Source organism: Panicum virgatum, chromosome 7K, assembly GCF_016808335.1.
Source record: "Panicum virgatum strain AP13 chromosome 7K, P.virgatum_v5, whole genome shotgun sequence".
Classification (NCBI taxonomy): Eukaryota; Viridiplantae; Streptophyta; class Magnoliopsida; order Poales; family Poaceae; genus Panicum; species Panicum virgatum.
This window is the reverse complement of record NC_053142.1, coordinates 6,636,735-6,650,895: the sequence shown is the minus strand read 5'-3', so window position 1 is coordinate 6,650,895 and position 14,161 is coordinate 6,636,735. Positions and strand designations below refer to the sequence as shown.

At 48.7% G+C, this 14,161-nt stretch overlaps 1 protein-coding gene and 1 long non-coding RNA gene across 2 annotated transcripts; one reads left to right on the top strand and one right to left on the bottom strand.

Annotated features, from left to right (window-relative positions):
* Positions 1–5,651: 5,651 nt before the first annotated feature.
* Positions 5,652–9,082, top strand: LOC120639681. The gene is made up of 4 exons (XR_005661612.1): positions 5,652–5,806; positions 6,078–6,128; positions 7,817–7,963; positions 8,373–9,082. It is a non-coding gene; the product is annotated as an uncharacterized LOC120639681 (long non-coding RNA).
* A 66-nt stretch (positions 9,083–9,148) lies between these two features.
* LOC120639882 (subtilisin-like protease SBT2.4) lies at positions 9,149–12,804 on the bottom strand. Its single transcript, XM_039915806.1, is given in 7 exon segments — positions 9,149–9,730; positions 9,732–10,313; positions 10,380–10,702; positions 10,780–11,062; positions 11,190–11,259; positions 11,866–11,961; positions 12,032–12,804. Coding segments are annotated over 7 exon segments (2,496 nt in total). The 3' UTR covers positions 9,149–9,361.
* Positions 12,805–14,161: the final 1,357 nt, after the last annotated feature.

Here is a 14,161-nt window from a genome sequence, read left to right as displayed (position 1 = left end):
GCTGGTTTCGGTCAACGATGACTCCTCCGGCTGGCAGGAGTCCCCATCGCAGTCCGTCCTCTTCGCCGACGAGATCGCTGTTGTGCACGCCGTCCTGGGCGAGGGCCTCCCCGAGGCCCGCGTCGTCGCCGAGCTCTCCCGGTGCGGCGTCAATGCCGAGCGCGCCATCAACGCGCTCCTCGACGAGTCCTCCGGCGCCGCCGAGGCGGGGCACACCGACACTGGCCGCGGCGGTGGTGCCGCCCCGAAGCCGGTCAAGGCGGAGCGCGACATCGACGGAGCCCCGCCGCCCGCCAAGGTGAAGACCGAGGCCCTCGATGACGAGGTCGTGGGGAGCCAGGACTCCGCCTCCGCCTCCGCAAAGGCCGACGCCAGGGTGAAGGGCAAGCCGGTAGATTGGTGCGCCAAGGAGCCATCGGTGGTGCCGCATCGGATCAAGGAGGAGGAGAGGACCGCCGCCGGTGGTCGCGACGCGCCAAGAAAAGGCGCTGCTGCTGCCGCGGTGGCGGCGAGCGGCGGCGGAGGCATAAGCCTCGTGCCGCGGCCGAAGAAGAGGCCAAGGGAGGAGATGGAGACCATCGTGTTGGAAATTTGTGATCTCAGGATAACAATCTAGATCTGCATGGCAAACAAATTTCACAAATTAGAGATAACATACCAAATATATTCATGTACCGTGATTGGCAGGTACACCTAATGTTTCCATCTATAAGTCGGCCCCGGTCCCACAGTGCTGTATGTAAATATGAGACAGAGGGGTACCCTCTGTAACCTCCTAATCAGTTAATCTCACGATTAGCAAAACACCAATCAATTAGGGCACTGGAGGGGCTGGAAGCGCGACTTCCTCATCTACTTCATGGCAGGTACCGACGGGAGTTGCTGGTCACCATCAACATCAAGATCTTCATCAACAAGAGATCTAAATCTCTCTAATTGGTGAAGATTAAACTCTACTTCATCTACATCAGCCCTACTACTACAACTACAGAGGCGTTCATGGATTCAAAGGTTCTGGTCAGTATTAATCTAATTAATTCCACATTAAGTAATTAGTGATCATGATTAGATTAAGCTAAGATCCTGTTCATGGTTAATTAATTCTAACAATCGGTATCAAGAGCCTTCTTAGATCTGTCATGATCCTAATATCCAGAGTCATTATTTTCTAAGCCTCTGTTGATCTATGATTGGATCTGGTTCGTGCACAGTCATCTTTAAGCCATGGTTATGCCTCTGTTGTTTTGTCAGTTTAAGATGCATCAGTTTAAGATGTATGTGCTGTGCAGATTAGATCCTATTACATAGTTAGGTTTGAATCATGTTTTAGATGCAATCAAGTTCATGCAGTAATGTTTTGCATGCAACTAGATTTATTTGATGTTTAATTAAGGTATTGAATGCATGATTAGATCTAAATCATGGTTAATTATGTTTCTGATCACGAGATTAGATCTAATCTAATTTGGTTTAGGTCAAGTTTAAGATTAATCTTTATCTGTTTATGCTAAAAGTCTCGGATTAGATGCAAATGATTAACTTAATGGAACTATGCAATTAATATTCAAAGGGTTTTCGGCTGCTAAGTTTTTTCCCAAATAATTTCCTAAGTTTCACGAATCCTTGCCTAACGCCAAGCAATTAAGATTTGATTTGCCAAATTAAGCACTCATTTGACTGGCTGCCGAAGAGACCTGCTGCATGGCCGCCATTAGATGCCGGCGAGCCATGAGCTCTGCACGCCAGCACCGATGCACAGTGAACCACCCAGGCCATGATTTGCGCCCCAGCGGAGCCCCTCGACGGAGCCGCGCGCGACTTGGTCGCATGCGACGCCGGCGAGAGGGCCCGCAATGGTGCTCGGCCTGCAGCAGCTTGCGTGCAGTGCTTTGGTGCAAGGATCTCTCGACACACGCGACCATCACGCACGGCCGCAAAGAGTCGAAGCTCGGCCATCACGCAGGCTTGCGGACGCTCGGCGACTGGCCATCATGGGCGGCCATCCCGCGTGGCGCATCAGCAGGGCGGATCCTCAGGACCCGCGAGCGTGGCAACCAGCGGCAGCAGCACGCGCGCCAGCGGCACACATGGCAGCCCGCGTCCCTCCACCGCACACGACACATCAAAGGAGCAGCGGCGCGCGGTGCCCAGGCAGGCGCGCGGCGCACGCATCAGGCGGCGGCGGCCTCAGGGCCGAGCCGCATCAGGCAGGGGGGTCCCGGGGCACGAGCCGCTCGGCCGGCTGCTGGGCGCGCGTGGCCCTGGCTGCTGGGCGCGTATGGCCCTGGCGGCAGCGCGTGGCCCGGCGCGGGGGCTCCGGTCGGCCAGCTGCCTTAAGGACGAGGCGGCGCGCGCATGCAGTAGAGCCTGGTGGTGCACCGAGCTGGCGGGCCGGGAGTGGCGGCCGGACCCTGGGCCAAAGCCATATGAGCTGGCGGCGGCGCGTGAGATGAGCTGAGATGGGTGCTGTCGGTAGAGAAAGGAGAAAGGAAAGAATGAAGATTTAGGGTTTCCTCTCATATTTTATATGTGTGCAATTTTTGCTCCCGGCCATTGGATCGATACGGACGGCCACGATCAAGCGTCACGATTAGGGTTCGCAGCAAGTGGGCTGAGCTGGGCCAGTGGCGCGCTATTGGGCTGAGCTGCGCACCATGATGGTTGGGCCAATTCAGCGTTTTAGGTCCGTTAAATATTCTTTTAGCCCAATTTTTTTAATGTTTAAAGGCTTTAATTATTCACTGTTGCACTTATTATTACGAGCTTTATGTTTATTTAATGCCCATGAGTATTTATTTTTCCATATTTGAGATATCTATTGTTTATAATTTCGCAAATAAATTTATTGTTTAATTTATTTATGATAGATATTTCTCAATTATGAATAGTGATAGTTTCTATAATTTTGATGTTATAAGGCTAATTTAAGAATAATTATGAAAAATTATCACTGATAATGAGCTTAATTTTAAGCTACTGATTAGTCTTATTTTTCAGCACAATTAATTCATAATGTTAGATGTGCTTGCTAAATGAAAAAGAATCTAAAGATTAATGAGCTTTATCTTTTGTAAGTGCAATAAAATTTCAATTTTCAGTGCAATTAAGTTTAATAATGTTTTATGCACTGATTATATGGTAAAGTTTAAGATTTTATTATGTTTATATTTACAGTGAAATTTAATCTCTTTATGTTTTATGTGTTATTTCACTGCTTAAGTTTGAGTTTAAAATTCCAGAATAAGTGTATTTGCCTTAATGTTTTCATTATGCTTTATTGATGAACATTGCATTAGTTCGCATTGTTTAAGCTGAAAAATTATATTTTTCCACCATGTGCAATTAAGATGCTCTCTAATCAAATGGAACCATCGAGAAGTTTGATTAGAATACACTTGTAATTAATTCTGACCATCGTTGTTTTAATTATGAGTTAATAATAAGTTTCGTTTGTTTTCCCCATCGGTGATGCAAATTGAAACTTATGGCATGATTTTAATCAGACCATCGTAGGGTTAATCTTGTGCCTTTATGTGCATCTTGTTGTATAAGATTATTGAGACTTCAATTTTATGATTTTTCAGTGGATTATAAGGACTTACTAAGTACCATTGAGCCCTTTAATGGCACCAACTTTCCTAAGTGGAATAATGAGGTGTGTGCAGTTCTCAGAGTTCTGGACTTTGATTACACACTTTATGAGTATAAACCTGTTAATCCTTCTATAAGTACTGAGAATCATAATGAGCAATTAAGTTGGAGAAATGGCAAAAAAAATGCAACGAATTTGCAAAATTAGTTATAAAACATTCGATCTCAGATGCCATAAGGGGAGCATTTCCTTATAGGAAGGATGATAGGGAATTAAGTGTTAAGGAGTTTATGAACTCCATTGAGGAATGTTATAGAATTAATTATTCCAACTTCCTCATAAATAAGCTGTCTACCTCACGTTATGATGGGCGCAATGGACTAAGTATACACATTAAGAGCATGTACAATATGGCTGCTGAGTTGAAAGCACTTGGCAGGTTCATCTCTGATGATCTGCTGGTGCCATATCTTATGACTTCTCTACTAGAGAATTATAATAAGCATGCTCAAAATGTGGATACTCCAGTAAGATATAAGTTATGTGAGTCACTTCATCAAGTGCAAAGGAAGGATAATAAAGTTGTCTCATAAGCTCTTTTAAGTTAAAGTTTTCCCTAAATTTTGGTGGATTGATTGAGATGCATTCCCAGTAGGTCATTAAGTCTGACCCATAAGGTCAAGGGCATGGTACTCTCGGTTCGCCACGTTCTTGCTGACACTGGGGTTCACCGAAGCAAGTCTGACACGTCTCTCTTCATCTACCGCCGTGGGGATGAGACGGCATATCTGCTGCTATATGTCGATGACATTGTGCTCACAGCTTCCAGTCAGCAGTTGCTTCAGAGTGTCATCTCCTCTTTGCAACAGGAGTTCTCTATGAAGGATCTTGGTCAGCTCCACCACTTCTTGTGCGTCACTGTTGAGCCTCGCCCGTCTGGTCTCCTTCTGCACCAGCGGCAGTACGCCCTCGATATTCTGGAGCGGGTTGGGATGACTGATTGCAAGTCCTGCTCCACTTCAGTCGACACTCAGGCGAAGCTGTCTGCTGATCTGGGTGATCCGGTGGCTGACCCTACAGCCTACCGGAATCTGGCTGGCGCTTTGCAGTACCGCACCTTCACCAGGCCGGACCTCACCTACGCTGTTCAGCAGGTCTGTCTCCACATGCATGATCCCCGGGAGTCACACCTTGCTGCGCTGAAGCGTCTCCTCCGGTACGTCCGTGGCACTGTGGACCTCGGCCTGGTACTTCACCGCTCGTCCTCTGCTGAGCTGGTAGTCTACACCGACGCTGACTGGGCTGGCTGCCCGGACACTCGTCGCTCCACCTCCGGCTACGCCGTCTTCCTGGGCGGCAACCTGGTCTCCTGGTCGTCCAAGCGGCAGCCGGTTGTCTCCCGCTCCAGTGCCGAGGCGGAGTACCGGGCTGTCGCTAACGGCGTGGCGGAGGCGTCCTGGCTGCGACAGCTCTTGGCGGAGCTCCACAGCCCGCTCGCCAAGAGCACGCTCGTCTACTGCGACAACGTCAGCGCCGTGTATCTCTCCACCAACCCCGTCCAGCATCAGCGGACGAAGCACGTGGAGATCGACCTACACTTCGTGCGCGATAGAGTCGCCATCGGCGATGTTCGGGTACTCCATGTCCCGACTACCTCCCAGTTTGCAGACATCTTCACGAAGGGGCTGCCCTCGTCGACCTTCTCGGAGTTTCGATCCAGCCTCAACGTAGCCGGTGGCTAGTTGTGGCTGCGGGGGGGTTTTAGCCCTTTTGTGCTCTACTTGTACTCTCATCTTGTCCAGTCTTGAACACCGCTGCGTCGGTTGTTCAGACTGCGGGGGGTGTTAGCTTTCTTGTTGTCCAGTCTTGAACACCGCTGCGCCGATAGTTCAGACTGCGGGGGTGTGTTGGAGTATATTGAGCCCATGTGTATAGAGGCCCATCTAGAGGCCCATGTATAGGATCTATATATACCCACCCATCTAGGGTTGGAGGAATATACTAATTATTCCCGTCATTACCTTCTTTAAAATTAAGGCTACGCTGAAATGAACATTCTGATGCCATTAGCCCAATTTTGGACAAAAAAGTAAAATGCAAATTCTCATCAATGTATGCTATTTCCTGACCTTCAAAGGTTTGTTTATCTACTAAACTTTTATTTGCAGGATTCTCAATAAAATTCCAGCAAACCAATCTGTTGAGAGAGTTGAGGTGTGTCCTGTAAACTTAAAGTGATGGATTGATTCTTTTCTCTTTAATTAGTAATGCTTGCTCTATCTCTTGAGATTATTGCCTGAAGTTATATGATAGGTTTGTTCCTGGATTTACATTCAATCTACTCCCTACATTCCAACCTATAGGTCGTTTTGGCATTTCTAGGTTCAATAGTTTTGAGTATTAGAGATTGATGTTGTTGCGAGTCCATAATCTACAACATTTATCTTTAGTTTCTTGTTTCTTAACCTCTCATTTGAAATTGTAGGTGCTGCAGTCTAGGACTTATCCGTTATTTGTTCCATGGAAAGGTGGAGTGGTAAGTTACATCTTTTCTCCACTGAAAAGTATACTGTCAATTATCCTTTATAGCTTGTGCGAAATTTGGGTGTAGCAAACTCAATATGACATAAGATCTTATAGGTCATGACGTGAGTTTGAGGTTTTGAGCCGTGCCAACAAAATTTAATTAAATATTTGTGATCCTTCTAGTCCGCACTAGGCTTGAGGGTGCCCAGAGGGGCAAAGGGGAGCATTATTTTCCAAATCTTAGCAGTAACTGGCTACCTCCATGAACTGAAAAACCCTGGCAGATACTGAGAGAAAGTGAACCCATTGAGAGCATGCCATACTAGAAGTTGAAAAATATTGGGAGTTTCAGATAAAAAAAATGAGAAAAATGAAATGCATAACCAACTCTTTTGGTTAATGTATGGAAAATTTCAAAATGATTTTTTGAAAGCTTACGGTGTGCTGAAGTGCATCAAAGTTTGATATATTCTGGTCCAGTACCTAGTGTCCTAGTGTGCAGGGGCGGAACCAGTAGGGGGGCTGAGGGGGCTCCTGCCCCCCCTACTGACTGCAACCTCCATTAGAAGAGGAGGGAAGAAAGCATCAGCCCTCCCTACATCTCAAATCCACCACTGCTAGTGTGATGCATTATCTAGTAATATGTTTTCTTGTCTACTGTTTGCTTCAGACTAGACTTTTGATTTTGAAGAAGTCAGTTTCCCTGTGGCTGGTTTAGTTTCTTCTTTTCCCCTGTAAATAGTTCTATAAAATACTTTATTTTTATGCTTAATATAAGCTTAGGCTATGCTCTATTGTCATCCTCGGGAAATAGTAGTAACATGCTCTCCATACCCTGTGCTAATAAGATAACCTGATGCAAGTTTTTTAGAATAGAATTTTCCTTTTTAGGAAAATCACATTTTTTTCTCTTTGATCCCTAACACAAGAATTTAAGGCTAATTTATTTTGGCTCTATATTCAAAACTAGACTTCAACTAGTGTTTCTGCACAATATATCACTTGTAGCCATAAAATTAATATAGCATAAAAGCACTTTGAATTATAAATCTAGCTGTATAGTTTTTACACCCTTAACACACGAAGTTCCAAAAAACAAGCGCATCTTGTATTTTTTAACGGAGGGAGTACTCCTTATAAAGGTAAGCAAGAGCATAGTGTAATTTCAGATGTAACTAGGACTCTTGAGGAATGAACATACATATTTGGACTCTACCTTAAGCATAAACATGGAGGACAACGGCAGCTAGACTAGTGAAACCCAAGCCCAGGAACTTACCCGGCCACTCGGTCAGGCACCTTCATAGATAGCACAAGCAACCAGATGATCTTGACCTGGAAACAACTGACCATCCTGTTCAAGGAGACAACCAAATCCACAGAAGAAGCTTGGCAATTTGACTTTAGGAGTTTTGGTACCATATCATGTGCCAAAGCAAGGGATTTCTCAACCATGAACAAAAGGATTGTGGTGGTTGCATCCAAAATTTCACTCTTTACGTAGCCTAACAGTTTTTTGGATAAACTTTGCTGTGGGCACCCAAGCAGCTAAAAAGAAGAGGATCTGTCTGATTTGAGAAACTGGGTAATGGACTGTTAGCAGTAAGATTGAAATTAGTGATGCATCTTGTGCTTTGTTTCCCCCTTTTTGTTGGCCTGTGTTCCATATTCCTGGATCTTTACTTTACTTTGGTGCAGATTTTGGGCGTCCTGGATACTGGTAGGGATGCTTGGATTCATAGAGAAGATTGGATTAAAAATGGTGTTCACATAGGGAGTGGCAGAAAATATAAGGATTCCTACTTTCTTCAGGCGCAAGTAATGTGCTACTACAACATATAGCAGGTGCTCTCTCTGTGTTCTATGCATTTTAAATGCATGTTATTTAAATGATGAGTGCTAACTTATATGTTAACATTTATGCCATACATTATAAAGAATTGTGGTGTCTTTTCATGGCATGGCCCTTGATGCTTGATTCTTGCAAACCATATTCAAGGACACTGTTCGAAACCACATATTATCAGTCCCGCTTTATTGTGGAGCACATGTTTCCTGTTTGACACGAGATACTTGATTATGCATTAGCATAAGGAAACAACCCAAGTATGATGAGCCCGACAAATTAGGCATTTGGTTTAAACTGTGATGTGCATGGGAGGTCAACGGTTCTTATTAACTTTTCATTATGTTATTGCAGATCGGCTATCATATCACCGAGTTCCTAACACATCCAGGCCCTTCATTTTTGCAGGTTGTTTGACAGCGAACCATCTTAGGATATGATCTGTGGACAGCAATTAACTTGGATACATGATGCATCATCTGTTTCATGCATTGTGTGCTGTCTTGTTGGGTTCTAGGGTCATCAACAACCAAGGGGCCTGGATGAAATCTTGTAAGTTAGAAGTAGAACGGTCTGGTTGTAAAGACGTACTCATGTTTGATTGTTGCAACTTATAACATTTATGAGATCTCTGCTAACTCCGGTATGAGCTTCGGGTTCATAATGGAAACGAACAGTGTGGCAGTTTTGGCCTTGCTTCATATGCTGCATCAGTGTGGAACATGGGAACAATTGGTCAGAATGAGAAGACTTCGCTGAGCCCATGGGCACGAGGAAGGAATCCAGTCCTACCATCCCTACTTCCCTAGACCCCGACCCTGGAGTATCTCTGGCAGACTGACTTCTAGCAAACTGACCTGCTTGCCGTCGCCATTTTAAGCTGCAACCGAGAAAACCATGCTTCTGCAGTGTAAAAACAGGTTAGTAGGATGTGAAAAAGTGTGATACGGCTAGTTTGGTAAACCTTGTGGAGTAGGTAGGCAAATAAAAGGTATATAGAGTGATATTTGGCTAGTTTGCTGGACGTTTTCTAATAAGTTGGCAAATGTTTGAGAGGGGTGTAGAAGTTCAAGCAAAGAAGTTTATAATAGAAATTCAAGAATGTAATGGATCTAGTATATGCTATCTCCTTTTCCTTTTTCCTTAACTTTGCCGCAGCCGATTTGTCAATAGAAGGCAAAGAATATACTACCACTACAATACCATCAAAGCTGCAACCAGTTCCTTCCAGTTACAACGATAGATGTAACGTAGCACACAGCTTTGAATTGTTTTTGTATTTTCAAAACAAAACTTCGATTTTTGCAAGACTAGAATAGATTTTAGCATATATTCGTCGGTTCACTAGAGTCTAGAGACCAACTTAATCAGCTGCCGACCTGAACGGCTGCATTCTGTCATGTCGTCGCAAGGGGCCGCACGGCCAGCGGCAGCCTCGCCAGGTGACCCAAGCTCCCAGTAAGAACGATCTCACCGAAGCTGAACGCCCCAGACGCCCTGGTCACACTGAGCTCGACCGCCAGCTCCCGCGTTTCCCCGGGTGCCACCTCGAACCACCCTGGCCGCACGGCGACTTCCACGCCGGCCGGCGGCAGCGTGGAGCAGAGGTACGTCTCGGCGTCGCTCGCCACGTTCGTGACCCTGCGCCGGATGGATAGGGATCCCCGCAGCGCGGACACGGTGACGGACGGCACGTTGAGGTCCGCTGGAGAAGCCAGCGGCGGCACCTGGCACGCCACGCCGGTGGCGGCCCGGACGTCGTCGGGGGCTAAGCTGCGGTAAGGAGCAAAGGAAGGCGACGTAGTCGTGGGGCTCTGGCGCGATGACCAGCCCGGGGTCCAACGCGCCGGCGGGGTTCACGAACCCGGCGCCGCAGTCGAATGGCGTCGCGGGGACCAACGAGCCGATCTCGAAGTCCTCCGACATGATCGGGACCTTGCGCTCGTCGTGCCTCCGCGCGGTGGTGGACAGCGCTGAGGCGATGGCTGCCGGCCCCCACGACGGGTGCCTCCGGTTGATGAGTGCCGCGACGCCGCCGACGTGCGGCGCTGCCATGCTGGTGCCCGAGACCATCGCGAAATGGTTGCCGGCGAGGATTGGCTGGTTGACGCTGGGGGCGCTCCAGGCCGCCCATATCTGGTCGCCTGGCGCGAGGATGTCCGGCTTGAGTACGTCTGCCGGCGTCGACTCCCCGTCGGTGACGTCGGGCCCTCGCGACGAGTACCGCGCCACCACCGGAGCCACGTCCGTGAACGTGGCCACTCTTCCCTCCGCAATCGCTGCGGCGGCGCCGAACATGGTCGCATTGCCCGCGTAGACCGTGTGCGCCGCGTAGTACGACCACATCACCTGCCACGAACGTCGCAATCAGCGCCGCACCAAAGACGAACTGCAGCTGATCGATAAGTCGATCACCTGAGCATCGGCGACTCGGGGGACCATGACGCCGGGAACACGGAAAGGCAGCGGCTGCGCTAGGAAGTCGCCGTACTGCTCGCTGGCCACGAGGACGAAACCGGCGAACCCGAGAGCCTCCGCCACGTCGAGGATGGCGGTCACCGTCGACGTGCCGTTGTAGAAGCCCCGCGAGAAGGAGCAGACGACGATGCTTCCCCGCAGAACGCCGGCGCGCCAGCGCAGCGCCTCCGTGTCCTGGCATTCCTCCGCGCGTTCCATGCTGGCGGCGTCCGGCGCCGCGGCGTCCTTGGCCGCGACGAGCCTGTACTCGAGCGTGGGCGCTGCGAGAAATGATCCTCGTCGTGACTGCGCATAGCTTGATGGAAACAAGAGCTAGGAGAGTCGCTAGTACTAGTACCTGACAAGCCGAGTCCCGGTACGTGGCGACCGTCGCCGAGGAGCAGCCTCGACGTGTATCTCCGGCCGGTGGTGCTGGCGGCGACGGTCGTCACCCACGGGCTGTAGGAGACGACGGAGGACTCGGCCGGCCCTCGGTTGCCGGCAGCCTGCGCGATAAACACGCCGGCTCTCCTTGCCGACAGCAGCACAATGTCCAGCATGCTGAGGAACGTGACTTTGCTGGTCGGACGCTCATCTGGTCCAACGGACAGTACCAGCACGTCCACCTTGTCCTGGGTTGCCTGATCAACACAATGGGAATTACAAAGGTTTTCACGATTTGCTTCCCTAAAATTTCGAGAATTTTAGACATTCAATTGTTTCCGGCAATTTTTATGTAAAACTCCAGCATTACAAATAATGTCTTACTTGATCTATGGCGGCGATGAGATCAGCCATGGTTCCTCCTGCTGGGTATACCGCCTTGTACACAGCTAACCTGCAATTTACAGAACCCAACACGCACATTGGAAAACAGAGCACTTCTGCCCGTAACAAAACAGAGTGACATTTTGAGCGTTGACGTCGGAGTCTCTAAACATAGTTTTGACCACTAGTTTCCTACTATAATACATTGATAAGCCATAACCAAATTCTATGATTACAAAACTATATTTAATTTTTTGGAAAAAATTTAACCATACAATTTGTGAATATTCAGGGCTAATTTGCCAGAGCTTCGGCTTCTCCGGTGGAGCTAAAACCATTTTAAAAAGTGTTTGGCAAAACAGTTTCTTCTGTATTTTGTAAAATTGATGTGAGAGTGAAATGTCCGATATGCCCATAGCTTTGTGATTTGTTTGCTTGTGTAAGTGAAAAATAACAGTTCTATTTTCTCTCTTTCTTTTTCCTTTATTTTCTTCTTAATAAATTTATTTATGGCTTGTACCTCCAACTCTCTTTAATCCCCATCTAACCGAACAAGCACGACATCCTATAGTGAGTTGTTCCAGTGTAGAGGTAAATTATGTTTTTTTTTTCATGTAATCTAAAGCCAGATCATATAGCAAACATAACTAATGCTTGGTGTCATGCATTGCCTTGCCTTGCACTTGGCGCCATGCCGCTTGCGAAGCCGTACATTGCGCCGCCGACAACCACCGGCACTCCCTGGTTCCCCGCCGCTATTGAAGCAACATGGCTGCAAAACAAACTAAACTGCTTCCATACCGTTCTTCAGAACTTCCTGTAAATTGTAATACAAAGCACACCTGCCGTGCCCCTCGGCGTCGAACGGCGACAGGTCGCGCGAGGGGTCGAGCGGAAGCACCGCCGCCGCGCCACCAGCGAAGTACCTCGCCGTGACGATCTTGCCGTTGCACGCGCCAGGCGGGAACATGGGCCCGACGCTGCAAGCACCCCCGGCGGTGAACGGCGGCCGGGCCCCCACGCCATCATCGTCGTCATCAGCCCGTGCACGTGGCACGTACGCGAAGCTGGGGTGTGCGGGGTCGATGCCGGAGTCGACGACCCCGACCAGAACCCCCTCCCCGTCGTCCGCTCCGCCGCCGCCGTCCCAGTGCCGCCGCCACACGCCGTTGGGCGGGCCGAGAAACTGCGGCGTGTACGTGGTCATGAGCCGCGTTCCCACGTCCTCCTCAACAGCGGCCACCTCCGGCGCAGCCCGCAGCCTCTCCGCCAGGGAGGCGGTCGCGTGGATGGCAAATCCGTTGACGGCGTGTTGGAAGCTGTAGATCTTCCGGCAGTGGTACGAGCCGCCGCCGCCGCCGCCGCCTTCATCCACAGCGGCGCGCCGGAGGAGGCGGTCGTGGAACCGTGCCTCCCTCCTCTTCTGTGCTCGGTGCCACGTCGCGTTCCGATCAACACCTCGCTGGATCGCCGCGGCCAAGGGCTCGCCGTGCAACAACACGAGGTAGATGGATGGCTTCTCCTCCTGGTCTCTCGCCGCCCTTGCCGACACTGCTGATGCCGCCACCGCTGCAAAGAGCAAGCGGAGCAAGAAGCCGCGATGACGAGACGACATTGCATCTCGTCACATGTTCAGCATTCGCATGGAAGCTACCTTGAGTTTATCACTCCAACTTTATGTAACTGTAACCGGCTTATTTCGCTGAAAACTGTAGTTTGGTCGGTCAGCAAATCCGGAAGAAATGCTGTTATGTCGAGATTTTTTCTATGCATGTTAATTTGTTGGAAGTTGAGTGCTAAACTTTAGCATCATTAGTATTTATATACATGCTAAATTTTTTTAGTTTTGGCTAAAGTTTAGCCCAGACTATTAGCACTCTCGTTTGGATGAAGATCTGTTTGGGAGCACTCAACTCAAAAAAAAAATAGATCGACTCCACCTTGATACTAAAAAAATCATGGAGCTGGTACACCTGTTTGATTGATTACGTGGCTCCAACTCCCGAAATAGAATTTGGTGGGAATGCCCTATTTTACCCATGGTGAATGAATGATTGTTGCTTTTAAAGCATACAGTAATGTTTTAGTTTTTTTGATGTAGCTACAGTACCATGGTTCGAAATGTTCCAATCACTACAAGATCCCACCAAATAAAAATATTGTAACGAACAAAAGGTTCAAACGTTATAAGTATTTAAATTGCATAACTTAAACTCTGAATGTTTTGAGTTGAGCTCGTGATTTTCTATCAACTTTGGCTGCTTCGATCTACGATATCCGTGGATCAAAACATGTATCCACTTTTACAAAAGTTGTAGACCATAATCCCAAGAGCAATCTTAGTCTAACGTTTTGTTATGTTTCCTTTTAAAATTGTGAGTAAAATTGAATCAAAGTCGTTGACTTCAAGCGACAGTAGATCTGAACTGGTCCTTCACTAATGTGAACCAACATAACCACCGAGCTGCACCGCCGCCGGTCCTCCATCCCCCTCCAATTCCTTGCACCCATGCCACCTCCACCCCCTGACCTCCCTCCTCCATTGCACATCGTTGAGCTCTAGCCACCCCCATGCTGAGAATTTCAGATCACGAGCCGTCATTGCCTTCCCCATCCTGAGCTCCACCAATCGTCAAAATCCACCTTCTAGCCATCATTAGCTCCATCCAACCTGAAAAGTCGGTCGCTGGTGAGCCCTTCATGCTCTCGCTATCTGCTCGTGTTCATCGGCATAGCGGCTAGAACGCCTACTAAACTAGCCCTTGAGCCTAGCTGCCGGACGTGCCTAGGCCAGCACCTTAGCTGTCTGGTCGCTGGAGCCGGCTGGTCGTGGAAGCTGGTGCTTGGAAGGGGCGGCGACACACCCTCGGCGCTTGTTCTCCAGGGTGGCGGCGGCGGCGGCGGTGGGAGATAGAGCCGCTCGAGAAGAAGGGGGGCGCCTGTCTGTCTTCTTTTCTCACGAACTGATACGT